At 59.0% G+C, this 26,432-nt stretch overlaps 1 protein-coding gene across 8 annotated transcripts in view; it reads right to left on the bottom strand.

Annotated features, from left to right (window-relative positions):
• The window catches only part of BCOR (BCL6 corepressor), a 44,960-nt gene extending 18,930 nt beyond the window's left edge, over positions 1 to 26,030 (bottom strand). For 2 of the 8 annotated variants that reach the window (XM_036076796.2, XM_036076800.2), the window contains exons 1-4: positions 24,862 to 25,638; positions 5,616 to 5,741; positions 4,212 to 4,290; positions 413 to 3,253 (exon numbers count right to left, since the gene is read on the bottom strand). In XM_036076796.2, the coding sequence (XP_035932689.2) occupies positions 413 to 3,253; positions 4,212 to 4,290; positions 5,616 to 5,701 (3,006 nt within the window). In that variant the 5' untranslated portion in view covers positions 5,702 to 5,741; positions 24,862 to 25,638. Of the gene's footprint in view, positions 1 to 412; positions 3,254 to 4,211; positions 4,291 to 5,615; positions 5,742 to 23,375; positions 23,475 to 24,046; positions 24,353 to 24,861; positions 25,639 to 25,666; positions 25,727 to 25,905 lie in introns of those variants that run through there. The other 6 variants (XM_036076801.2, XM_036076802.2, XM_078064731.1 and 3 more) reach the window with 5 other exon arrangements.
• Positions 26,031 to 26,432: the final 402 nt, after the last annotated feature.

Below are 26,432 nucleotides of genomic sequence, written 5' to 3'. Positions count from 1 at the left end.
CCACCAAGTATCACATAAGGCATTCTAAGCGGCACTGCTAGGCATTATTCATTAACGTACAGTAATGGCAGAGAAATCAAAAGCAACTGATAGGTAAACGTCATGCAGTCTTTAGCTATCCTTCGCCATCATTAATAGTTCTTTTAGCAGCGTCTGCGTGGAGTTCTCTTAGTATCTACAGAATAACGGCAAGTATCCAGACACATGAATCTCCTAGGTGCTACCACTCACGTCCCCTTACTGGACACACGTCAATATATTTACGTGACCATAAGCTTCATTAACCAAATCTGCCCGGCGCCCTGCCCTACCATACTCCCCCAATCCTCTTTCCACATTAACAAAACAGAACTGACAACTGGTAAAGTCACTGAAACTCGGGGGGTCGGGGGGGGGCGGGGGGGCGGCTCACCTGCAAGGCGCGCTGCTCCCGGCTGAGCTGGCTGGAATCTGCGTACAGTTCGGTAGTGACACATTTGAATCGGTCACCCACGTAACCAGCGGAATTCGCGATTCTCTTGGCCAGCTTCGATGGCTTCGGTTTGAGAACTTTGCCATCAGTGGATTCCGCCTCATCAGCTCCATCTTTGGTATAGGTGGGGGTGACGTCCACACTCGGTGGGGCACTGCCCACACAAAACGGTTTGGGATCCTCTTGGGTTTTACCAAAAGTTACAGCCGGGCCATCGCTCCCCAGAGTTGGTTCCAGGAAGGGAGTCGAGACTGGCAGCCCCAGGTTCTCCTTGTTGGTTCCGGCCGGAACGTTCTCCTTGCTTAAGCTGAAGACTGACTGGCCCGGGGCCTGTTTGAAAGCATAAGCTTCGTGGAAATCACTGATGCGCCCCAACTCCTCTCTCAGGGCGACGAAATCACGGTGCGGCTGCAGGGCCGGGTCAGCCGGGGGCTTGGTGGGCTCGGCGCTTGGGCCCACGCTCTCGGCCGCGAAGCCCGGCTTGGCCGCGTTCGCGTCCGCTTTAGCATCTGGCTCCTCCCGGAGCAGGTCGACATAGACAAGCTTGTCGCTCTTGACGACAGTTTTCCCTTGATTCCAGCTGGGGCTGGGCTTTAGGTTCTTGTCGGAGGGGACTTCTGGGTGCAGCTTGGTGCTGCTGGCCTCCAGCATCTCGGAAAACCGGTTCCGGAGGGTTGGGTCCTCGTAGCGTCTCTCGTGGGAGCGGGACCTCCTCTCGGGTTTCTCCTCCTTAGTGATCTCTATGGGCGTGTGAGGTATCAACATGGGATGCACCATGCCCAACCCCAGCGCGTCTTGGTAGGTCACAAACTCCGGCCGGCCCGTGGGCAGCCCGTAGGGCAGTCCGGGCTTTGGGGCAAGGTGCCCAGGGAAGAGACTGCCGTTGGGCAGCAACACGGGGTGAGGGTAGACAGGTCCCTTGCCGTGTAAGGAGAGGGGACTTATAGCGATGCCCTCGGGCGCCGGGTAAGGGAGGTAACTCCTGGGGTAGGGGATTGGTGGGGACCTAAACGCCTCGTTTGGAGACAGAAAGATGGAGCTTGGCGGGAGGCCGTTCTCGTTTGCTTTGAAGCTCGGCTCCGGGTTGCTGGCTTTGGCGCCCTTGCTGCTGCTGCTGCCGCCGTGCTTGGCAGGCGTGGCCGGAGGCTGGCCCACGTGCTGAATGACGGATGGCGTGGTGTCCATGGAGCTCCTGCTGCTCTTGCAGCCATCCGCGTTGGCATTGGGGGCCGGCGACGCGGAGGCCGGGCGGCCCGCGCTCGAGCCCGAGCCCGAGACGTTCGTGACCACGGCGTCCGTGCCGCCCATGCGGGGACACGATGAACTCCTCGGCTGCGGGATCGCCCAGTCCAAGGCCTTGTTTTTCAGCGGCAGGCTTTTGCCATTGTTCTCTTCGTTGGGGCTCGGCCCGGGCACCACCCAGGACGAGGGAGCCGTGCTAATGATTTCAGATCTATAGATAGCACAGCCGTTTCCAGGAGGAGACAGTGTTTCTTTCGGAATCTCACTTCCGGAGAGCACTAGGCCGCTGCCGGCCCGGCTGTGAACCAGGACCGTGGGAGCCATCTTTTTCATGTGGTCGGCTTTGGCCGCATCCACGTCCACCACTTTCGCAGACAAGTCCAGCGGCTTATCGGTGACGTCTTTGGTGACCGTCTGCTTCTCCAACAGAGGAGGGGAGCCCCCGTCTTTTCTGTCTTGGCCCGCCGCTTTCCGGGCGTGCCCGGGAACCGGCGGGGCGCTCTCGGCCCCTTCCGGGCCCTTAGGGTACTTGCCGTTGGAGAGCCTGGCCGAGGGGAACTCACTGCTGACCGTCAGGTATGGCTTCGACAGGGTGACGGAGGGCGAGGTGGAGATCCTGGCGTAGTGCTTGTGAAATTCGGAGTAGGTGTCCGCAGCGGGCTGGGAGGGAAGGTGGACCCGGGGCGAAGGCCGAGGCGAAGGGGGCAGCAGGAGAGCCGTGTCGCCGGGCAGGCCACTGGTGACCGCCTTGGCGGAGGGCACCCTCGGCTGTTTACTGTTCTGGATGTGGGGATAGGCATGGGAGTCGACGGGGTTCCCGGGACTGACGCCCATCTTCCAGGGCAGGCTTTTGTCGGCGCAGTGGACCAGAGGTGGGATGGCCGGGGAGGCCGAAGGTGTCGAGAGCCTCATGGGCGAAGCCAGGGACGACGGGATGTGGGGACTGACGTAGTGAGGCGGCGGCAGGTAGAGAAAGCGCTCCCCGTTGGTGCACACTGGAGAATACAGCGGCTGGGCCAAGCTGTAGGACTGCTGAGGTAGCAAGGCCTTGTACATGTTCAGTGAATACTTATTTGGCGAGTCGAGGAAAGGGTAGATGGCTGGCGTGGCGCCCTCCATGTAAGGATTGACCCAAGGCAGCCGCAGATAACTAGCACCATTGATGTTGAGAGGGCTCTGTTTGTCGCTGGCAGGCCTGTCCAAGCCCAGTGTTTCTGCTGTGGGTACAGCACTTTTTTGTATTCCGGGTGGTGTTTTGTAGATAGCACTGAAGCCATTTGGGGCTTTTCCGGAGACAGCGGAAGCCTCCACCGTCTCGGGGGTGTTCGGTTTGAACTGCATTTCTGGATTTCTCTCGGACGAGAACCCAAGACCACCTAGGGTGCTCGTGGCAGCCTCCCGACCTTTCTCCGAGCCCAGTCCACACAAGCTAGAATAGACGATGTTGCCGGGGACGCGCAGCCCTTCCCGGATCAGGCCAGTGCGGTCCATGCTCAGCGCGGCCAGGCCATCGATCCGATGGGCCGTAGTGGCATCCACCTTCGCAGAAGAAGAACATGGGTGTTACTCGCGGCGCTCCCTCAAAGCGGCAGGGCCCGTCCCGAGGAGAAACCGCCAACTAGTTCAATGTGACGTCAGCCTCAACATGTGAGCAGAAACGGTTAAAAAGAGAGGCTCCACAGGGTCCCCGGTCCCCTGCCCACTTATCCAAAAGCCTTTGCTGCCTGCCTTCTCACCTCGGTTCAACTAGTATCCTGAAAGCCTGTAAAAGGTTGATCCCTTTAGACTTGGGGCCCATACATTAAATTCAGCCATGTATTAACTCTGGAAAATTCACCTTCTCAGCAAAAATTCTCTGCCGCAACAGAGAGGACACCAGCTCCGCTACTCTCAGCACCACTCTCATGGGGTACCGACCTGAACGACCTGGACCTGAACCTCCCAGGCCCTTTAGGTTGGGGGGCGGGGTGGTGCTCACCGGGTTGGTTGGTTGGTTTGTTTTTCCTAGAGGTAGGGGAGCATGCTTATTTAACATAACAAGAAACAATCTTTGGTGGGATGGCAGGGAAGGAGGACTTTAGCGGTCTCATTTCTAAATCAATACAGAAGGCCATGGGTCAAACTGTGGCTGTGTCTTTTGACTTCCTCTCCCTGCTGTCTGTGTTTCATATTTTACTGGAAAAGGAAACCCTAAAGGTCTACTTGGAGGCTGGAAATTTATCCAGCTCCAGGGAGCATGGAGGTGGCGCGTGGCTTATCAAAGAAAAGGAGGCACCAGTCGCTACGGGACTCGGACATAAATGGCCAACGTGTCAAAAGGAGCGCGGGGGCCAAGGAGAGCTCGGGTGAGGGCCAGGTCCTGCAGAAGAAGGATCCCACTCAGCCCCACCCCGCCATACCCCTGCCCCACCCCCAAAAGGCCCTTTGGTGGCATGCAAATTAATGCACGATGGATTACAGACCATTGATGTTCAGACAGAAGCCATGAGTCTCTTACCACGTTGTGGTTCAAGGGATTTTCTTCCCTCAGTTCCAGTCTGGCCTTTGAAGCGTCACCATCATTTACAGGAATTTTCCTATGTAAAAAGGACACACCAAACTTCGTGAAAGCATTCCCCACTTAATCCATCTTTCACAGATCGCCCCAGAACAAACCAGTTTCTAATAACTCCCATTTCTCAAACCGCCCTCACCGAACCATTCCTCCCCAACGGCCCCGAGTGAAAGCTGTCCCCAAGCGGTGCTTCAGCTGGGCTGGGAGAAAACAGAGGAAAGGCAGGGCACCACGGGGACGGGAAATCCCAGAGAGGGCCCCAAGCTGGCCGATGCAGGAACGAAGATCCTGCGCCGTTGTTTTCTCTAGAGAGGCCAAGGAGGCCAATCTGAGCTCTGCCGTCCTAGCAGGCCCTCCGAAAGCTCTATGTGAGGACAGACATCAGGGAGGACGATGGCCAAAGGCCGAAGCGGAGACACAAGGCTGGCGTCTCGGTGCCGGCCGCACCAGTCACTTCCGTGCTCCTCACGAGGGCAGGCTTTCAAAACTTTTCCCCAAACAAAGTTAGGTCCCGTGTTCTACAAAACTGGTTTCCATGGTGATGATGAAGCCATATTTGAGTGCCTTTATCAGAATGACGGGGGACACACACGCACACGATACAAAGGTCAGCTGCTCCAGGCTGCAGAGCGAGCCGCACATCTGTGCCGGGCTGCTGCGGCCGCCCTGGGACTCGTTATCAGACAGCACCATAGAGAAAGCGCTCGGTGCCAACTTCCAAATCCCCAGGATCAGGTCGCTGACAAGCGGCAGCGGATACCCCGAAGAGCCGCTTCCATCATCTACTGCTCAGCTGCCGCTACCCCACACTCCAAAATTACTGATTAGGGGGCCCGGCGGGGCTGTCGGGCGACTGAAACCGGGAGCCGATGGCCTCGCCGCAGAGGACAGCGAGAAACCCGGGGCTTAAATGAAGTAAGGGGTGGCCGTCTCCCCATTTATTACTGAGCAAACTATTTGTTTTAAAAGCACATCGAATGCCGATCCACCTGGGCCCACACTCCTGACATTTAGAGTTAAAGCAGCATATAGACTGGGATTAATTCTCCTTCATAAATATGAAATAATAAATTAAGGACGAAAGTGCACCGAAAGGCCGCTTTAGGGGCTAATCTTTTAAAGGGCGGCAATGCTTCGCTGAGCCGGGTTGCCTGTTAAAACTGTAAATCAAGGGCCGCCAGCTAGGCGGGAGATCGTTCTCCCCCACCCCTTTTGGGCCCACTGTGGCTGTGAGAAGATGAGGGGGGCTTCAGCAAGGCTCTGCTCCGGAGCATGCGGGGGGCGGGGGAGCGGGGGGGCAGCACCCACCCTTCGCTCCCCAGGCCTCAGCCAGACAGGCACATTCACCTGTCTTCGTTGATCCCACACATGCGGACCCTCTCGCTGTTCATCCAGCTGTGAACGTTCCCATACAGGGGGGTTGCTGAAAGCATGTCGTCTTCTTGGATGGCAGCTTTTCTTCAAGCGTCTAGTCTGTTTAAATAAAAAAAAAAAAAAAATCCCAGGAGGTTGAATAAAGAAGAGCCAAACAGGGAATCAGAGAGGCCCTCTTTCTAGGCAATGCATACAGAATGCAGAGTCCGGAAGGCAGGTTGTGCTCCATGTTCTACTCCACGTCCAGGAGTGAGGGAACACACCTGACCCGAAGGGTACAGGGGCGGCCCGCAACTTCCCAGCGGGCGGGGAGGGGGGGGGGGTCAAAGGACCACATGCCACACCATCCACCATCCGAAGTAACCGCACACATCACCGCCACCCCCGGCCACCCCTGCCTGCCCTCTCCTTTCTCAGCCTTTGGGGAACACACTTGGCAGCGTACGGTGCTGCAATCTTGGGGAGCCACGCGCTGATTCTTCTGGGGTCTAAGAGGACCAGGGCTGGTGGAAGGCACAAGAGTCCAGTGTGGCAACCCAAACTACCAGGTGTCCCCGGGGCTGTGGTGTGGGCTACTTAACAGATGGAGGGTCACAAAGAGTCGGTGGGCTGGTGAGCCACCCCACCCAGCCCGCGATCAGATGAGGCACCGAACCCCGGATGGTTTGGCCTGGGAGCTGCAGAGGGAGGCGGTTGAGTAATTCCATGACGCCTGCTCGCTGGGGACAAGAAATCATTAGTGAGTGCAGAAGTCTCAGCAGCCCAGGCTGCTGGGCTCCGAGCCCCTGGCACGCTGGGAGCGGGCAAAAGCCACCCATTTTCCACCTACGGGGAGGGGGAGGCTGCCGGGGGCAGAGGAGGGGAGAGCACCTCTCCCCGCCCTTCCTTACCTTCTCTGCCCACCACCCCCACCCACATCACATTCTAGTTTGCTGCATGAGTGAAGGGTCAGGACAAGCTGCATTTTATTAACAGGATTATCACGGCGCGTGATTTATCCTCGTGCAGGATTTTAATTGCTCTTTGGAGGTTGAGCCGTTTCTTTTGACTGCGCTTCAGCCCATATCCTGCTGTTAAATGCTGGGTTAATAAGTAGGGGAGCCTTTAATGCCTGGGACCGATGGCCCTGGGCAATTCCCCGCGCACAAACACGTTGTCATTTCCCTGGGCCGGGCCGGGCTGGGCTCTCTTTACACGGGACCCAAGGCAGAGTGTGAAATCAGTGGTGTGCAGATCGTCGGGGGAACTTTTCTTTCTCCTCCCTCACACACCCACCCACACAGTTTCCGAAAGCCCAAATGTTCCCTAAGTCGACACATTTCCTTTGTTAGCAGGGAAAAATATGCAAATGCTTGCTTTTACACTTGAGCACAAGGAGCAGACTGCCAGGTCGGTGGGGCTGGAGGCACCAGGTCCGGGGACTCTTTCTGGGAGTAACTGAGGGTGGGGGTGGGGGAGCACCTGAATCCCAAAGCCAGGCTGGTCTATCCTTCTGCAGTTCTTTGTCCTAACTAGGCCTTTTGTCCACCAGTATCCCCGTCGGCCCCTATACATAGAACACCGTCTGTTAATCAAGAGCCACACACACAGACACGCGGCGCGGAGTTAGAGCCCAACAATGAAGCTGCTGGAGGAGGAGGAGGAGGAGGAGGAGGAGGAGGAGGAGGAGGAGGCAGAAATCTGCAGTTGCAGCAGGCCTGGTGCGATTCCGAGGGAGCGCCTTCTCCAGGAAGCGCCTCCTCCTCTTTCCAATGGGCTAGCCATGGTGCCCCGCAAAGACCAATTGGGGTCTTGAAGAAGGTTCCGTGGGGGCTCATGGGCTTCTCTTCTTCCAAACCTACGAATTGAGTTGGGCGGGGGGAGGCCACCACTAGCACAGGGACAACTCACAAGGCACATTCAAGGGACTGTCCCTTCCCTAACCCCTGCCGCCCCTTCTAACAAAGGGAAGACATTCTGGGTGGCCTGACGTGGAAGGTGGGGCAACATTCATTGGTGCAGGCGACCTGGTCATCAGCTTCGGCAGTGGGACCTGGGACCCACCGCACCAGGCCATCCCCGCGCTGCGCGCCATGAGGAAATACAGAAATCACACCGGGAGCAGAAACGGTCACTCAATCAACCCCTAAGAAAAGGATGAGGGAAGGAAAAAGTGTGTGTGTGCGCCTCTGAGACCTCAAGCTTCTGCTGTCCCCAAAGTGGCCTCCCCTTCAACAAGCTGCCACCTCCCCACCTCCTTTAGTAGCGGCCTTGTGACAAGGACCTGTGAGCACCTAAGAAACAGGAAGGGTGCGGTCTCCATCATCCTACTTTGCTCCCCCCGCCGCCGCAAAAAGGGCTTTTCTTGAGAAGGTGCAGCCTGGACTTGGAGGAAAGGGGAATGTGATGTAGGGATATCTGGGAGCAGTGGGTGCTTTCAAAGCTCTCCCCACCCCCCCACCTCTCCAGGGCCCTTCCTGTGGACTTTTCAACATTAATGCCATACACTTAGATGACACCCAGCATCAGAATGAAGTGGCTTGGCATGCGCGGGGGGTCAGATGGAGTGTTGGGGAGGGGGCAGAGGGAGGAGGCTGTACGCGAAGAAACAAGGGAGGAGGTACATTGTTGGATCCTGCTGACTACACACACACACACACACACACACACAATCTTTAGCTGCCCCATGAACTTTTTGTGAACTGTTTAAAAGTGGAGGTCTGTTGAACAAACAGCGGCGCCACCGCCAGCCATAATTTCATTGCAACAAGCTAAAGACTTTTAACTCTTCAGGTTCCTGGCCAAAGATGGGAGCTGAGCGGGAAGGGCCAGTGAGCCATGGCCCTGCCTGGCAGGAGGCCCTTCTCCAGGGTGACGGCCTGCTCGGGAGGAGGCCGGATGCCCGGCAGGAACCCCCAGCAGGAACATCCTGGGCGGCAGCAGAGGCCCTCTGCCAGGAGGCCCCGAGGACGGGCCCCCCCGCGCCGCCCCCCCCCCCCGGGATGTGGAGCTAAGGGGACACTGGGGTGAGAAACACAAAGAGACTGAGAGGCGGAGATACAGAGATGCTCATCCCACTCTGCTTCTAGAAGGGGCTGTGGAAATAGTTGGGGTCCTTTTTTTTTTTAACTCTAAGAGAAAGTGCTTCAAAACTGACTTCGCTGACCCTGGGGCCGCGGTGGAGAGGACAAATAATGTGATTTAGATGACAAACAGAACAGGCACTTTGCCGCTACGAGAGGCTTGTTTGCCCTTATTTTCCGCGTGCACCAACCTCCCCCTCCCCGCCCCGCTCTTCCACATGCAGGCTAGAAGTGCCAAGATGTGTGAAGTCACTCAAGAAAAGCACTTTACAAGCACCAACCTGTTTCCATGTGAGCTGCTAAGCTACATCCTGGCTACGGGGTTTTAACCCTTTTTCCAGTAGTGGAGAGAAGGGGGCCAAGGAGGCAGGACAGGGATGGAGAGGGAAGGGGAAGGTGGCTGAGAGAAGAGGTCAGACGGGGAGACTGAGGAGTGTCTGGTTTCTAAAGAACAGACCAGGAATTGGAGCGGTTGCCCTCTGGAACACCCAGCTCTGGGGAGAGACCTGGCTTACAAAATGCACCCCCCCCCGGCCCCCAGAGTAGACTCCGGCTCTCGGACTGGCAGTAACTGAAAGCATAAGAGAGCTTGGGTCTCCCTCAACAGACGTGGGCAGTTATCTGCTCTGGAAGCCAAGGGTTATGCTTAGAGTACTAGGCTTGGCTTGGACACCGGCGAAAGGTCCTGACTGGCAGACAGAGGTCAGAGGGACCAAAATTAGGAGCTGTCATCCCTGAGAAGAGGCACTACCAAGCCTCTGACAGGACAGGAGGGGCACACAGGCCCCCGAGCAGCACCCACCACCACCATTCCACGAGGACACCATTGTGCACTGAGGCAAAGGAGAGGGCTGTCTGGTTTGTCTTTTAAAGGCGATCTACCCTGGCCGACCACAAACAGCCGGTTGAAAAGGGAAGCGGCAGTGACTGAGAGGCTGGGATGAGCCAGGGGAGGGGAGGCAGCACCAGACCACGCTTGGCACCCCTCCTTTCTCTCCACTGGGCTCCTCCTGGCACCAGGCCACTTTTACTGCCTCTGCCCTTGAGGTGGTGCTCAGTTCAAGTCTGCACATCACACTTGTCAAGTTCACCGACAAAATGGAAAGCACCGCCATCGAACCATCCCAACTCCCACACGCCACGCAAGCACGAATGGTGCCCCTTCCTAGGGTCTCTCTGACCTGGCGCCCCTTGCGCCCCCATCAGGCGGTTATCCAGTCAGCGGCCAAGAAGGCCTGGGCGGGTGTGGGGGCGGGGGGAGCTTCTGGCTCAGAAGGCTGAGCTGCCATCGGGGAGACCAGACAGTCTGCGTGCAGGGCGTGCTGGGGAAGGGGCCTCCCTCATCGCAGAGCTGGAGTGAACATGGTCACCACCACAGCCTCCCAGCTCCCACCCTCATCCACAGCGTGTCTCCGGGCAGGTGGCCGAACCTCGTCAACCTTGGTCCCCTCATCTGTAAATATTTGGCACCGCGTTTTCCAGAGGATTAAACTGCACTACGGACTTGAGTTTTGCTAGTACCCGCCACGCTGAACCCCATTAAACAGCATCTGACTCCACCAAGCATGTTGTGTGACAACCCCAGGTCGCCGCATAGCTTTTGTGTGGCAGTGGGAAGGCTGAGGCAGGGACACAGAGGGGGACAGGCCAGGGAGGAGTGACCTTCAGCAGAGCTGCGCGGATTTCATCAAAGCCCAACGCGAAGCCGGCGGGAGCCCTTCCCGGGGCTGCCCCAAGAGCAGACTGAGTCGCACAGCAGCACTTCTCTCCCGGTGTCAAGGAAGGGAGGGGTGAAGAAGTTCCTATTTTAGGATGGGGGGGAAGGGGGGCTGCGTGGGGGTAGAAGATGCCAGGAAAACGCTCTCCCGGATGTGCACGGTTGGGGGCGGGCCCTCCTGGGCTGCTTCCCCCGGGGTGTGTAGCTGCAGGGCACAGGGCGAGGGGGACCCCAAGACTGCCCCCCAACGGGACAGGGCCATAGGCTTCCAGGGGTGTGGCTGAGGTTGGTGGCTGGCTCGGTCTACCAGCCCTCCAAGGGTGTTGGGGGGGGGGTTTGGGAGGAGTGATCCAGCCTGCCCAGGCGCTGTCTCTTGGCACACTCCAAGCCGGGGCCATTGCCTCCGGGGCCGTCCCCACCCACGCCCCAAGTTTTGCATTAGTAACAGACTGAGCTGCGGGGCAGGAGGGGAGAGGGAGCGAGGAGGATGGGAAACTCGTGCGGCCCTGACCTTTCGAGCAACCAGAACCTTCCCTGCCTCCTCCCAGGGCGCCTGGGTCAGAGCAGAGAGCCACTCGGGTCGGTCGGGGGGTGAACTTGGCCCTAGGCGGCCGCGGTGAGGGCGAGCGGAGGAAGGGCACCCCCTCCCCCGCCTCAGCCCCGAGCGCGATCGGTCGGCAACAAAGGGATTTTCTCTCCCACCACACACACCCGTGCCGCTCCGGGCTCGCCCGCCCCTCCTCGCGGCTCCCCCACACCGAGGTCCCCGCGCGGGGCCGCGCCACGCCACACGCCCACACCCTCGCGACGCGCCCCCGCCCGGCCTTCCAGGAACTCGGGCTCTCTCCGGGAGGCGGCCCGACCTCCCTCCCTCCGCAATCCCTAGTCTCCCGACCCCAGTTAACCCCTCCGGCCCTGCGGCCCGCGCGCTCCTCTGGGGTTCCCCCTTCCCGAGCCCCCCCCGCTGAATCTCTGACAAAAAGGAACTTTGGGTGCGCGCACGCAGACCCCTCCTGGCCATCATCCTGGGATCCTTCCGAGTAGACTGGAGTGTTATTCTCCATAGACGTGCCCCCCCCCCGCCCCCCGCCCCGCAGCAAGCCAAGCGCAGCCAACTGCAAAGTGGGGAGGGATTCAGGGAGGGGAGGCCCCTGCAAGGATCCACGGGGAGAGTGGCTGCCAAACCGGGGGTGGGTCCCTGCTATGCACCACCCCCCCAACCCGGGGTCGTCTGTTGGACCAACATGGGACACTTCCCCTTCTCCCCTGACACCGATGCAAGCCACCGCCTCAGGTTTTTGTTCCTTTCACTTTCTTTCACGGTGGTGCCACACACCACCACGTGGGCGAGAGAGGGCCCTTTTGGAAGCTGGTGTCCCTCAACAGGAGGCAGCCCAGGACAGGAAAACCTAGGTGGAATGCAATTAATCACCCTTACTCCCTCCCCCGCCCCCCAAAAAACCCACACCCCCTTGAGGCTAATCCCGACAGAGCCGGGTTGCCACTTGGGAGTCTGCACAGCCTGGGGGCAAATCCAGAATAAACCATCCATATCACAACTCCAGAGGGGGTGTCCATGCACTGCAATCTCCACCAGGATTTTGTAGGAATAAAACGCACTTCATGCCCCCCACCTCCCACCCCCGCAACGGAACAAGCTATACCGTAAGGCTATTAACATCGGCTATCGGGTGTACACAGGAGGCACAAAGGAACTTTTTACGCATAAAAGATGCATAACACACGGGGTCCTGTGATCTGCACCCAGGTTCCTTGGCTGGGTGTGTGTGCTGTCTGGGAGTTCTGGGAGGGCTGGGGGTGAGGGTCAGAGGAGGAGAGGGGCTCCCACTTTCTTGACAAGGAACAAAAGAAACCCCGTGTCTGCTACTCAATCTTGGAACTCGGAACACCCCAAACAAAGCTGCGGAACAACTACGGTGTAGATGGGGGCCCATGAATTTTTGTAGCTGTTCAGAGCTTAATTACTCCTCCTTGATCCGTGGGACTAGACACGACACCGCCAAGGTTAAAATGCCCCGAACAGCGCCGAGCAGATGTGAGCGAGCTGGCAGACGCGCAAATGAGGCCTGCCTCGAAGCACGATAACAAGTGACTAATACATTGCATATCGTTGAAAGAAAATTATTTTTCTCTAATTTGCATTTGCTTGGGGGAAAAAAAAAAAAAGCCAACCAGAGTCCCTCTTACAAGCCCGAGTCTAATCCTGGAAATACAGCCCGGCTGCTTTAAGAGAGCTGGAAGGAGGAGAAAGACTGCCAGTGTTTTGGCGTGGCAGGCTTGTTTATCTTTCCGCCTTTCCTCCAAGGCGAAACTCGTTTTGCAAGCAACATTCCTACAGAAAATGGCACACGTCATAAAAAGAGACCAATTTATAGAACTGGCACCGAAGTTCATGTATCACTCCAGAAGCATCTCCCAGCTCCCCACTGGGGAACCCAACTGGATATAGAAGTCCACGTTAAAACTCCGAGAGGGTAGACCTGGGAGGCTGGGGGCAATGAACTCAATTTGCAGATATCCTGGAGGCTGTACACCCAGGGACCAAAGTCACAGAGAAGGACAAGATACAGAATTAAATCAGCCCTAAATGATCCTCCAAACCGTGGGGGGGGGGGGGCAGCGCAGGGCTGTGAAGGCTCCAGTCTTGGGAGGGGGAGGGGAGCGACTCTGACACCCGTTTGGCCCCAGGACAGCCCAGAAGCAGGCCCAACGTGTCTGGCCATCCTGGCCATCCTGAACCCACCTGCTTGGGCCAGCCCTACCTCTCCAGGACTGGGGGGAGGGTGGGAGGGGTGACTGCCGCCACCAACTGCTCTCCCTCCCGCCCTGGCGCCTCCCCCCAGTGCCTGGCGGGCGACCAGGACCTCAGAGAAGGCCTGTGGCTGTGGGCATCTAGCTGATCTAAGTCACAGAGTGGGTGGTGCCGTGGGCACACCTCAGGGCCGCACCTTTGCGTCCTACAGCTGAAGGCGAATGTGCTCTTGGAAATGGGAAGGCTTGCGAGGGAAGGTTAAGGGGTGTGGGTAATCAAAAGCCAAAGTGCACCCCTTCGCTCCCCCCCCGCCCCAGTACACCCCCCCTTTGGGTCCTGAGCCTACACACCTGTGTTTCCAGCCCGGGGAAAGAGTGGTGAGTGCACAGAACACAGCGCCCGCCTGTCTCTCTAACTTGTCTCAGTAACAGAACCACTTCAGAGGGGCAACGAGGGCCACCAGAGCCTCTGCGACTTCCAGAAAGCCTTAGGTTAATAACACACTGTTTCCAACAAGCTTGCTCAGAGCTGCAAGTTACGTTCCCAAATCTTAAAAACCGTGCCTCTGAGCACCTGAGGACCCAGGTCCAGCGATCCTGGCCAAGCCCCTCTGGACAGTGACACTCGGGACCCTGTGGGCCCTCTCCCACCACGTCTGCAGGACTAGACGACACACCACACACCATCCTGCACCTCTGTGCCGATTCTGGGAGCCGTAAAGGTGTGTGTTGGGGCGGGGGGCGGAGGGGGGGGCGGTGCGACGCGCGGCTGACTTTTCCTCTCATCCGAGGACGAGGACGCCGTGGCCAGAAAGCGGCGGCCACCTCTGCAGCTCTCCGCGGGCCTGCACAGTGCACGCTTTGTGTAAGCGCAGCGCTGCTCGTGCACCAACAGCTGTCACATTATTTGCACTCGCTGTAAACAGCCTTCACATTCCCCCCTTACCACACAGTTAAAGCCAGACTAACAATCCCCAGTTCGAGATCAAACCAACAACAGCAGCATTGTGTCTGCCTCCGCTGCCTTCGCACCAAGCCCAGCAGCTGGCAGGTTTCTCCGGAACAAGGGGACCCCCCTCCCCCCACCCCCACCCCCCACCCCCCAGGCTCCAGCCAAGGCTAGCCAAGGCAGCGTGCAGTTTGTCGCGGCTGATTGTAAAAGCGAAAGAGCACAGCCCTGTCGCCGGGATTTCTGTGTGGTTTATCAGCCCTCTCCCAGAGTTTGCCCCTCCTGGTGGCTGGGGGGAGGCACCCCTCCCCCACTCCCTCGGCTGGGAAGAGAGGTGGTTCACACTCCCGGGGTCGCTTTCTCTGCTCGGCAAAGCCCCCGGGGCCGGGCATGGGGCTTGAGGCTTGGGGTCGGGGCAGGGAGGCCTGCCGCTCCCGGAGCCCTGGGGCGCAGAGGCCAGGCGGCTCCGCACTTTCCGCCGCCCGCCGCCTCGGGCGCCTCGAAAATGGTCCGACTCCCTGAATACTTACTGGCCGCCCCACTGATCAAAATGTCTCCTTTATGATTTTTGGTTAAGTCGAACATTTCCATAATCGTCATTATTAGCGCAAATTACACGCCTAATCGGTCCTTAAATAGATTTTAATTAAATAATCATACAAGGCTCATTTTATGACTTAAGAAAGGCATTACTTTTCGTTACAAACTTTCCACCAGGATATAGACTCAGGACAGCAGACAAATACTTATTCTGTGAAAATTGCCAATAACTGACGGGCAGAGAGGATTCTGAAATGATACTGTTTCACCTTCTGGAATCCCAGCAGAGACCAGACATAACCACATCTGTGCAACTTTCCTCTTGAGAAGGGAGAGGGGATTCTCTTCCTCCAAAGGCTCACTTGCGCTGTCTTCTCTTTCGGGCCAGTAGAAAGAAGCCCCAAATGCTACTTTTCCTTACCCATCTGCAGAGACTCCTCCAGCTAGCCGTCTCCTTTAGAGACCACTCCTCCCCACCGCCATCCATCCAGTCCCCCCCCCCCCCCGTCGGCCGAGAGACGGGGCGCAAAGCAGGCAGGGCTCTGCTTGTTAACTGCTGTGTAAAATGCTGTTAATAAAATAATAAATACAAAGGATGGAGGCTGCTGGTTCCATGGCTGTTTTGACTGGAAATGCCTTGGCACTTGTCATGTGTTTATGGGAGGGCAGACAACTCCAGGATTTGCATAGTTTGGACATTTCTGTACTTCATTTATTCTGTCCTAAATGACGTAGGCCTAGAGCTATTTCAAGTTTGCATTTGTACAGAACTGTTGAGTGCCTAAGAGCTTCTCCAATTAGACCAAGTTTTAAATCAGACCCAAAGCTGGACCGTCCCTCCTCCCTGACTCGGCCCCTTCTCCACCCTCTGCCTCTGTTGCCGGAGAAAAACAAACAGACCCTCAACAACGACCCCCTGTCCTTGCTCTCCCCACCTTCACCCCCTCTGGAGGCATCTGGGGCAAAGGTTAAGGTGTCTTCAGATTACAGGCAAGGCCCTGGCTCCACGGTGTGGAAATCACGGCAGTTAGGCGCATCCTGGCCATACTCTACCTCTAAAATAGTGAGCTAAGATGCGGGGAAAACTGCTGGCCTGGTAAAACCCACTGTTCACAAAACAATGTCAGCAAAGGCTGGGAGGCATTCTTTAGAGAGGGACCAGGGATTCGTGCCTACTGAAGCTCTTTCAGCACAAAGGCTTTTAGGGGAAGAAGGGAAAAAGAGGGAGGAGGAGGGGAGAGAGGAGGAGAGAAAGGGAGGGCTCCTGTTTCAGAGCAGGCATCCCCTGAGAGTCAAGAACCAAGTGTAGCTTCAATCAAACGCTGACTTCCCCTCTGGGAGTCGAGTAGGAAACCTGATCACAGTAGCTTACTACCGGCCTGGATCCATACAGGTCTGGTTTTCTTCTCATGCTGGTAATTTTTTAAAATACATATCGATATAAAAAAAGGATGCAATCCCTGGCAGACTTTATTGAAAACCACACTGAGACCTCGTAACATCCGGACTTAATCCCTATCAACCAAACCACAGCACCTCTAGCCTCTGCAGCAGGCCACCCCCTCACCTCTTCCAACCAGGTCTCACCCCTCCAGCCCCTAGTTCCTCTCTCCCCTGAAAGAAGGACGGGGAGGCTTGCCAAAGAGCACCTAGATGCCCGGTTCTGGAATCAATTCCTAGCCAAATAATGACCCCACTTAGGGGGGGAAAAAACCCAAGCCCTTTCATATGGAACCCTTTAGAGCGCAGAATGCAAAGAACTGCAACAAAACAAAGAGGAGCCCACGAAGGCAGACCAGAGAAATATCCTCGGAGGCGAATTTAACCTGCGTCGTTCCCGGGACACTGGCCTGGGCAGGTCTCGGGAGGGCGGGGGGGGGGGGTGGGCAGTGGGGAACGGCGGCGCACCTATAGGAACCTGATTAGTCATTCAAAGCAATCCCTAAATCCTCAGGGCCTACTATGTGCCAAGTAGTCTTCTTTGATCCTAAAAGGTGGATAATTATTCCCAGTCTTACAAATGAAGAAACTTACTGAGGCTCAGAGGCCATAAATAACTTGCCCCCAAGGTCACACAGCTAGTAAAAATGGGCCACGGTCAAACTCAGTCCTGGAGTTGCGGAGAGGAGCCAATTATTGGTCTAATTGTGCCATTTGAAATCCCCAAGAATTTCGGAAAGCTTCCTTAGCCCTTGTCTTCGAAGACAGGCTAAGAGGAAAGCATTGATGTAACGTATAACTTAGTCAACAAGGAGACCAGAACCCAGTTTCTCCTACACCCAGTAACCTCTTAGTCCACTTGAAGTCTTTCCCAATTTCCCGAGACTTCCTACACATCTCCCTACCCTGGAATACCCTGGTGTGAGGTCAGGGCTTCCAACAAAGCTCCACTTTCCCCTCCTCCAGGAGTCCAAAATAGGCAGGGGGTTGGTGGGTCGCTACTCTCAGGGCCCTGTAATAAAGTGCTGACTCCTGGTACTGGGGCTGGGCCTGTCACCCTAGTTTTGCCACATAAAACAATAAATCAAATTATCTAGATAGAGCAAAAGCCCTTTGGAAAGAGTGCGCCTACTCCTTTCCTAGGGTTTTAAAGAAAAACCCCAAGGACCAAAATGGGGTGGGGGAGGAAATTATGAGGGAAGTGGCTCGTAAGACCCCAGGCCCTACTGGACTCCCCTACCCGGGGGGAGGGGTGTTCCCACAAAAGGCCAAGCCTTCTGAGACAAGCTAGGGACTGGATTATCTTTCATTTCTCCAACTTCTCATCCCAGAAGCGGGGGTCGGGGCCTAACATCGCCACCCCGCCCCATCCCCAATTTCCAGATCTGCCCCAGGCTTTCGGATGCTCCGGGAACTCTCCACACCCGACGACCCAGGCTGCACAGGACCATCTCCCGCTCGGCTCGGTGGCCACCGGGAAGGGCAGGGGCACCGGACAGTCGGCTGCCCCTGCGGGCTTCCCGGGGCTGAGCCCGTGGCTCCTCCAAGAGGCGGGGGCTCCGGATGTGCGAAATGGCTCCAGGAGCGACTGGGCCGGCAAGGGCCTCGGCAGCGGGAGGGATCGAGGCAATGGCGGCGCCGGGTCCTCACCCGACTAGCCAGCCGAACACGCCCCCGCCGCCCGGCCGCCCCTGGCTCCCGGCCAGTGGCTTTCTCTCTCTCTCTTTTTTAAACTTTCCGGCGTTGGCGATCGGGGCAGGGTTTCCAGCCTCCGCCCTCCCCCACCCCCCCCCGCCCCTAGCTCCGAGCAGGCCCTTCCAAATCTCCGGGGAGGCGACCCCCGCCCCGACACCGCGAGACAGCGGGCCCGGCAGACCCCCACACACACACCTTGAGCCACCTGGAACCACCTGGAGCGGGCGGCTCCCCGGAGCGATCGGCGTCCGGCCGAGCGTGGGGCTGCTGCGTCCGGGGAGGAACTCCGGCAGGCGCCCAACGGTCCCCGCTTGCCCGCGGCGCGCGTGCAGTGCGCCCCACGCTCGCCCGCGCTCCTTAAGAACTTACGCAGGGGGGAGGGGTGGGAGTGGGGCGGGCAGGGCCGCGGGCTTTTTTTTTTTTTTAAACTCTTTAGTTGTAAGAGTTTTGGGTGTCCCTGGCACGATTGCGAGCGCTCGGGTAGAACAATAGAAATAGGGGCTTGCCGGAAATGGTGCAGGAAGACCCCTATAACCCTATAAACCTCTCCTCCCCCTCGCCAGTTACTATTAGCATTAAAAGACCCCAGTGCCTTCAATGCAATGGTGCCTGTTTATAACTTTTTCCCGCTGAGTCCCCATACCCTAAACAAGTCCCCCTCCTCACATTATGAAATCACAAGGGCAAAGATCGCTCCCAAATCTGTGACCTCTGGAAGCTCTCTGGGACTTTCACCTGCTCTGGCCCTGGCACCCCGACCTGACTCACCCCCTCCCCCAGTAGTTTCTCTGGTTTGCACCTAGACAATAAATTTAGTTTAATTTAGCTTCCGGTCTTTAATTTTAGCAGGTCTCCTTTTTGCATGCAAATCAATATGGCAATTACCATCTAAAAGCTCGCCCAGCCCCGGGTCAATGTAAATTGATCATTGTCCGCCTTCCACAAAATAACACCGGGAGTCTGTGGTGCATAATGAGATTATACTGGAAACTGTCTTTTAGATCACAAATTATATTTTATGCTGTCAGGATCTTCTAGCGGACTTCCCCGTTAGTCTAATCACGGGGAGCCGAGCCTGTAGGTGCTGGGGGGGGGGGGGGATGGATGGCTTGGGGAGACATAGCTCTAAAAATTAACCAAGTGAGGGACCCCCATTTCCGAGACCCTCGACTGAGGACAGGCACAGATGAGCCTGTGCTGGGAAAGGGGACCTTCTACAGAAATATCGCAGAAAAGCATCGTTCCTTCATTCCCATCCAACACAAAGTCAGATATCCCTCCCAGAGGAACACGTTGGGGGCAACTAGCAAAAAGCCGTCGGGCCGGGCTGGTGGTCGGGGGAAGTCTCGGGCCAAGTGCTCCCGACGAAGGCGGCTGGGCTACCACCCGGGCGGCCCGAGGAGGCTGTCCACTTCTGCCCCAGCAGCTTCTCAACCCCGCCGCCGCCACCTAGGCCCCAGCAGTGCAGCCTGCTTTGCAAACAGACGGAATCCTGTGGGCCATACACACTGGCAAAGCAGCTGGGGCGGGCCTTGGCCGGCCTCGGCCTCCCCTCCCCGAACCGTGTGAGCGGGCGGCTGAGGCCTCCGAGCAAGGATAAGGTCCTTTCTCGCCGAGAGCACCGCTCTCCCGCCCCTCTGCGGCCCCCAGGGCACGGGTGTGACCCTGGGGCCTAACAAAGGGCCTTCTGAGCTCCTTTCGGCCTCGGGCTGGCGGGGGGAGGGGTGGGGCCAGCGGGAGGGAGGGGTTGGGCTCGGAGGCCGAAGTGGACCCTCCAGGTCCCCCACCCCGCCCCGCCGCGCCTGGCTAGCTCGGCCGGGCCCGGCGCCCTCGAGGAAACCACCGAGGTGGTATCGTCAGGGCTGCCTTGCGCTCCTGAGGACCGTCCCGGAGTTCGGGCAGCACTGCGGCCTGCAAGCCTCCCGCCCAGACCGCTCGGCCCAGCCCTGCCCCGCCCGACCCTGCGCGGGCTCCACCCGAGTGCGGTCTTCCCAATAAAAGCTGGAATTCCCGGCTGGGCTCAGACAAAGAGGGACCGCGGCAAATCGACGCCGCGGGCAAACCAAACCCTAGCCTAGTTTACGTGAGCGTCTGGGGTCGCACAGGCGCCTGCTAATCCACCCTACACAGACCGTCCCCGCAAGGTCTCCTCCAGAAAAGAAAAAGAAAAAAAATTAAAGCATACCAAAATGAAAGCATACCTCCCCTTTATTGCTCCCGGAGGCCGAACTTCGCACTTCTTTCGGTTCTATCTTTATCAGTCCACCAGGCTGACAGCCACATCAGCAAACAGGACTTCAGAGGAGGGCCACCATCTATCTATTCCTCCTGACCTACTCTTCTTTTTCCTCCACCATCCATCCACTCAAGGTCAAGAACTCAGAATCTCTCAGAGATCCTCCTACCAGCTCCACACATACCCTCTCCCCTGCCCCAGAAGGGAAGAAATTATAACCAGAAGTACTACTGGTGAGCGAGGGCCATTTGCCCTTAGCTAGGCCGCTTTGCCCTCAGTTTCCTTCCAGCCTACGACAGTTTTTCCCTGCCAGTGAGTGCACAAAGGTGGTTAGGCGGCCCACACTTCCGTGCCCACATTGCTCTCCCCCGGCAGGAAAGTCTTCGTCGGCCAAGGAGGAGTTTTTGTCATTCAGCCAGTGTATCTAAGCATGGATGTATGCATATGAATGCTTTTTGTGTTTCCAAGTGACCCTCTTCACACCTTTAAATGGGCTTTTGTCTCTGGAACGCACTTACAGAAATTCTGCCCCAGTTTCCAGCTCAACAAAGTCTGGGATTTTTCTCTTAGAATATCACTATAGGTCCCTGTATTTGCACACCCGTGTTTACATTCTCCTCGGCCAGTTCTTTATCTCTTATGTATCTCTTGTTCCATGTGGGCATCGGAGACCAAGTGTCTTGATTTGTTTCAGCACATGTCATCCAGGCGCACATCTTAATCTGAACATTCCTGTCTAGCTCCTACACCTCCCCACTACTTACATTCTTGCTTTGCCCGTAATATGTGGCCCATTCCCAGGCTAGACCAACATGGGTTTGCAGTTTAAATATAACTAGAGAATCCCCTGAACCACAAACCCTAAAAGGAAGAGGATGGGGAAGGAGACAGAGGTGTGTTCACTAATGACTTATTTATATATAGGGTAACCCACCCACCAATTTCAACCTCTAGAAAGAACTAGACCACTCTCTGTGAGGTTATGTTTAAATTTTTGGACGGGCTCAATGTCGACCCCACGTTTGTGCATACGGATGCTCGATCTTGTACACATCCCTAACCAACTCCTGTTTAGAGGCTGTCTCCTTGCACATATCTGATTCTAACTCCCCACAAGTTCATGGTTAAAAGTGCCGTCTATTTATACAGACAACTCAAGGACCTCTTTGCTGTCTCCAACGCATACCTGTACACACTGGCCTGGCATTTCAGTCTCAGGTCTTCCGTCTGCAGCAGTCTTGGTCAGAGGCCCCACCCCACCACAGCTCTGAGCCGACCTTCCCATTACTAGATCTTCTGCACGAATTCTCTCTGGGAGGTCTAGATCTGCATCTCCTAAACCCGGTTCCTTAAGTGAAGGTGCCTACTGTGTGTTCACGCCTCCCTCCCGTTGAGAAGTCCTGGGTCAAACTAGACCATCTAGCAGCTGCGTTTGGTTTGTCGAAGAATCGAGTCCAATGCACCAGGATGTGAGCGTGCAAGCACAGAAGAGAAAGGAAAACCCTAGGCCCAGACTCCCGCCCCGCCCCCCTCCCTCCGGGGGGCTACTCTGCCTCCAGGAATTTCTACAAGGATCTTTGCCCCCACTCCCGCATCGCACTCCCCCATTGCCTTTAAAGGGTTAAGAGAAATCCTCACAGCCTTCCCTCCACCCTGCTCGCAGGGCCCGCAGGCTTGTTCGCTCACTCGCTGCTCACGGGAGTCTGCCGCCGCCTCCGCGGCCCGCCCCCCCCTTCCCGTCCTTCAGCCGGGAGGGAGCCTGCATGCCTGTCTAGACCGATCTATCACAGGCACACCAACAACACCCGCGAGAGCGCGGAGACCCTGCCCAGGTCCCCCTGCTCGCACGGTTCCCGGCGGACAGAACCCGGGGAGCGTGACCGCGCCTGCAGGGTGGGGGTGGGAGCCTACGGGCGCGGGCCGCCCCGAGCGCACGGCGGGTTCTCGCCGGCCCTGGCCCCGGCCCCCGGCGCTCCCGCCAGCCCGGCTGCCGGGGCAGTCACAGCTCTGCGCGCTGGGCAGTCCTATTTTTATCTTGTCTAATCCCAAACTGGGCGGGGAGCACAGGCGTCGTGCTTAGAGAACAAGAGATAGGCGAGGGAGGCGGGGAGGAGCCGCCAGGCAGCGACGCGAGCAGGAGCGAGTTAAAGACACAGTCGAGGCGACCGAGAGCAGGAAGAAAGAGCGGGTTGCGCGGGCCTCGCGGCGCCGCACGCAACGCGCAGCCCGGCGAAGTTACACTCGCCTCTCCACCGCCCCTTGCTGCCGGTCCCTCCCCACTTCCCAGCCGCGCTCTCCGAAGCCCGGGCCGCGGGGCCCCGGCCTGTGTGGGAGGCAGAGGCCCGGCCGGCCCTGCAAAGGGCTGGGGAGAATCGCTAATGAGCTGTGCGGCCCATTGATCCGGAGAACACTTCCTAATTAACTCTCAGTCACCTACTGGTGACAGCGCCTCAAAGGACAGCGCTGGGGCCGTACGAGCCCCAGCCCCAACCTGCCTGCCGAGCGCCTGGCGCCCGAACCCCGCGCGCTCCCCTAACTACCCTAGGCAATCCTGGCGAGGGACGGCGGATACCCGCACACTGAAGGCCAGCCTCGCATTAAACCTGGACGGCATATTAATCACCGCCAGCTCCCCCGCCCCCCCGCCAACGTCCCTCCACGCGGTGAAATCGTGCCCAAAATAAACACGAGAACCAACACTGCAAAGCCCAGACCAGATAACAGGTCGGGGGTGGAGTGGGAAGGGTCGAGAAGCAAACGTATTCTCCAAGTGCCCACGTACAGAAGTCTCCGAGGCCGACAATTAAAATGCCTTCCACACAAGCAATTCCGCTGGCAAACCCGAATCCAACACCTCGTAAGGATTGATTTCGGCCCGCGGTGTCCGTTTCCAGTGCCACAGGAAGTGTCAGATGGCTAGAAATACCCAACTCTGTCTGCGTTCGCCACCCACTACCTTCTGGGGTGGGCCATTTCCTCCCTGTTTTCACTTCCAGGCCATTTTTAAGGATTTTTCGACAAGAGGCTACCCCTTGCACCAAATACCACTACCCCTCCCTTCGCCTTCTCCCTCTCAAAAAAAAAAAGAAAAGAAAAGAAAAAAGAGAAAGAAAAGAAAAAAGAGAAAAACCAGCTAAAACCCTGAGCTGTCTGGTCTAGACACAGAGAGGCTGTGAGAATACCTATTTGAAGCGCGCTGGTTTCTTTTTAAGGTTTGTTTTTAAATACACATAACCCTCCCCCCCCCTTCCTTCGCTCTTCAATTCCCCCACCCCCACCCTTCAGACGCCGGCGGCGCGCGCCCTCACGCGCAGGCACTCACAGCCTCTAGCTGGAGATCGCGGACTTTCTGGAAAAGATTCATTAACAGCAAATTAAGCCTCGCCCGGCCTCGGCCTACACGCGGCCAGACTCCGCCGTCTCAGGGACCCGGGGAAGTGCCCACTCGAAAGTGCGAGCGGCGGAAAGCCCGCCGGGACCACGCGTGCCTTGAGCCGCCCTGCTCCGCACACGGCGCCCCAGGGCTCGCTTGGTAAACAGCAGGCGCACGTCGCCGCCGCCCTGAGCCCCCGAGTTGGCGGAGGCTCTGCGGCGCCGCGGCCCGCCTGCTCCGAGCGCGGGCCCCGCGGTGCGGCGGCGCCTCGCCCTCCTCGCCTCGGCCGAGGATCGCGCCCGGGTGCGCAAGTTCCTCTTCGCCCTCAGCCTCTGCGCCGCACGCCCTCCGAGTGAGACCAACTTCCTCCGGCCACAGACACGCACACGCCCAAACAGCTTCCCCACCAGACTCCCCGCTGCCCAGTGGAGGGCCCAGGTCTCGCCCCCCCCCCCGCCGCCCGCGCCCTCCCTTCCCGCCGCCGCCCCCGCACATTCTCCCCCCGCCCCCGGGGGCTCACAACTTAAAACCTACCCCGCAACGTCGGGGAGGGCGTGGGGGGTGGGAGGGAGCCTCGGATTATAATTTCAGAAGAACATTTAAAAAACAAAGCGTCTGACCTGGCTGGCGGGCGGGCGGGCCGAGTCGGAACCCCTCGCTCGGCTCGATTTCCTAGTAGTTTCTTTTCTTTCTTTTTTTTTTTTTAAATCCACGTGATTCGCGCTTTGGGGCAAGCCAAGAAAAAACCCGGGACTCCCCTCCCGAGTTGCGCGGCGGCGGCGGCGGCAGGTCGAGCTCGGCTCGGCCCGGGGCGCCCGCCACACACCCTTGCGCACGCACACGCCGTCGTTCCACTAGGAGGAACGACCGGCCCCTGGAGAGGCGAGACGAGGCGGCGGCGGCTGGGGGTTTTTACAGTTCTTTCCCGAGTCGAAAAAGAAAGCAGACGGGAACCCGCCGCCCTCCCCTTCCTGCTCGCGAGCTAACGCCGAGCCGAGCTTCCCAGCTTCCAGCCCAGCCGCCCCCCCCCCCCGCGCCCGACTCGCGGCGCTCAGCGGCGACCGCGCTCCCGCGCACAGACACACACAGGCTGCAAACTTCCACTCCGCGAACTCCCTGCTCTCCTCCCAGCCCCCGGGGAGGCGGCAGGCCCCTCGCCGCGTCCCTCCCTCCCCGGTGCCCACGCGGGGCCGCTTAGGCTGGCTGCATTTTTAATAACTTACAGCTAGGAGATAAAAACGAAAGCGAGCCAAGCAGCCAAAGGGAAGCGCGAGGCGAAAGCTTCGAGCTCCACGGGGTACGCGAGAGACTCGAAGGAGCAACCCGCTGCGGGAGGGGGCCCCGAGGGAGGGGGCCGACTGCAGCCCGCGACGCGCCCGCCCGCCCGCCCGCCGCCCGCGCGGCCTCCCCGGGGAAAGGTGTTCCGAGCACTGACCTGAAATCCCCGGCCGGGGAGTAAGCAGGGAGCCTGCGATCCGGCGCTTTGAAGTTTTCCTCTCCCCCCCCCCCAACCCCCGAGCAGAGTCGAGGCGGCGAGGAGGAGCGAGGGGCGGATGGCTGGGTGGGGAGAGGTGTGCGGGGTTGGAGGAAAGTGGGGTGGCGACGTTAGCGAGCGGAGAAGGAGCCGGGCCGGGGAAGCGCGGCGAGCAGCAAAGTTTGCCGTCCCCGGCTGCCCGCAGCCCGCTCGCGGTGCCGCGCTCGCTCGTCTCCCTCGCCGTCTGCTGCCAGCCGGCTGCCCTCGGGGTCGGCCCCGCGGAGGGGTGGGCTCTGGGCCGGGTGGGGGCGGGGCGGGGCGGGGCGGGCTCAAAGCCTCCGGGCAGGTGGCGACGGCCCCGCGCGATCCTCCGGGCTCCCGGGGCTGGGCCGGGCTCGGTCGGGCTCAGCAGCTCCCGCGCCGCCGCTGCTGCCGCCCGCGCTCGGGCAGGAGCCCCAGCGCCATGTTGACGGATCGCCGCGAGCGCCCGCTCGGGCTGGGTGTATGTGAGTGTGTGTGTGTGTGTGTGTGTGTGTGTGTGTGTGCGCGCGCGCGCGCGTGTGTGTGTGTGTGAGTGAGTGTGTTGGCCAAGTCGTCCCTGCGCGGCGACAGCGCGGCTTGGGCTCCCCGCCCGGCGGCTCGCGGGCTCCCCCTCCGCCGCCGCCCGCCTCGCTCCCGCTCTCGGTCGCGGTCTGGGCTCCGGCGCGTCTCCCCCGCAGCCGCCGAGCTCGGCCCGCGTTCAACGAGGAGCGTAGCTCTTCCTCACCTTGCCGCTGGGAGCCCGGGCTCCGTCTGCCGCCGCACGCCGCGATCCCAACGCGTCCCCCTCCCCGGTTCCCTCCTCTTCCTCCTCCCCCTCCCTCCGCCCGCCCGCCCTCCCTCCCTCCCTCCCTCCCAGCAGCCGCCTCCCCTCCCCCCGCAGGCGCTGCGCTCGGGCGACAGCCGCCCGCCCGCCGCCGCCGCCTCCAGCTCTCGCAAGTTTGAGCTCCCCCAGCCTCCGCTCACCCTCCGCTGCGGCGCCTCGGCGGTGGGGTTGCGGAGGGGTGATTCCCCAGGAAAGGTTTGCCCGAGTTTCCCCAGCCGTCATCGATTCCCGGCCGGGCGCGTTTCACCTCTCTGGGTCCGGAGCCCGGACCACTTGGGTGGCTCCCCCCCCCTCGCCCCTTGCCCTCCCCTCCCCCGCTCGGACCGAGTTGGCTGCGCACACCCGGCCCGGGCGCGCGTCCTGGTTGAGCCAGAGACCGGCTCGGGCGGCGGCGGCGGCTCGGGCGGCCGGCTGATCCCGAGCCGAGGGGATGGGGGGCGGCGGGGGCGGCTCTCCCAGCCGCGCGCCGAGACTCCCCTCGCTACCCAGAAGGCCAGTGGAGGACCGCAATTACCATAAAGCGCCTCGCACTCCGCGCAGCCAAAGCTGTCAAACCCCAGCGGCAGGCGCCGCTGCCTCCTCTCGCCACCAGCGCTGCGCTCTCCCGCTCGCGCGTCCCCTCCGAGACCCGGCAGAGCCTGGCGAGTGCGCGTCGGCGCCCACCCTC

This window comes from Halichoerus grypus, chromosome X, assembly GCF_964656455.1.
Source record: "Halichoerus grypus chromosome X, mHalGry1.hap1.1, whole genome shotgun sequence".
NCBI lineage: Eukaryota > Metazoa > Chordata > Mammalia > Carnivora > Phocidae > Halichoerus > Halichoerus grypus.
Note: the sequence above shows the minus strand (reverse complement) of the source record. Positions and strands in the feature narration are given on the sequence as shown.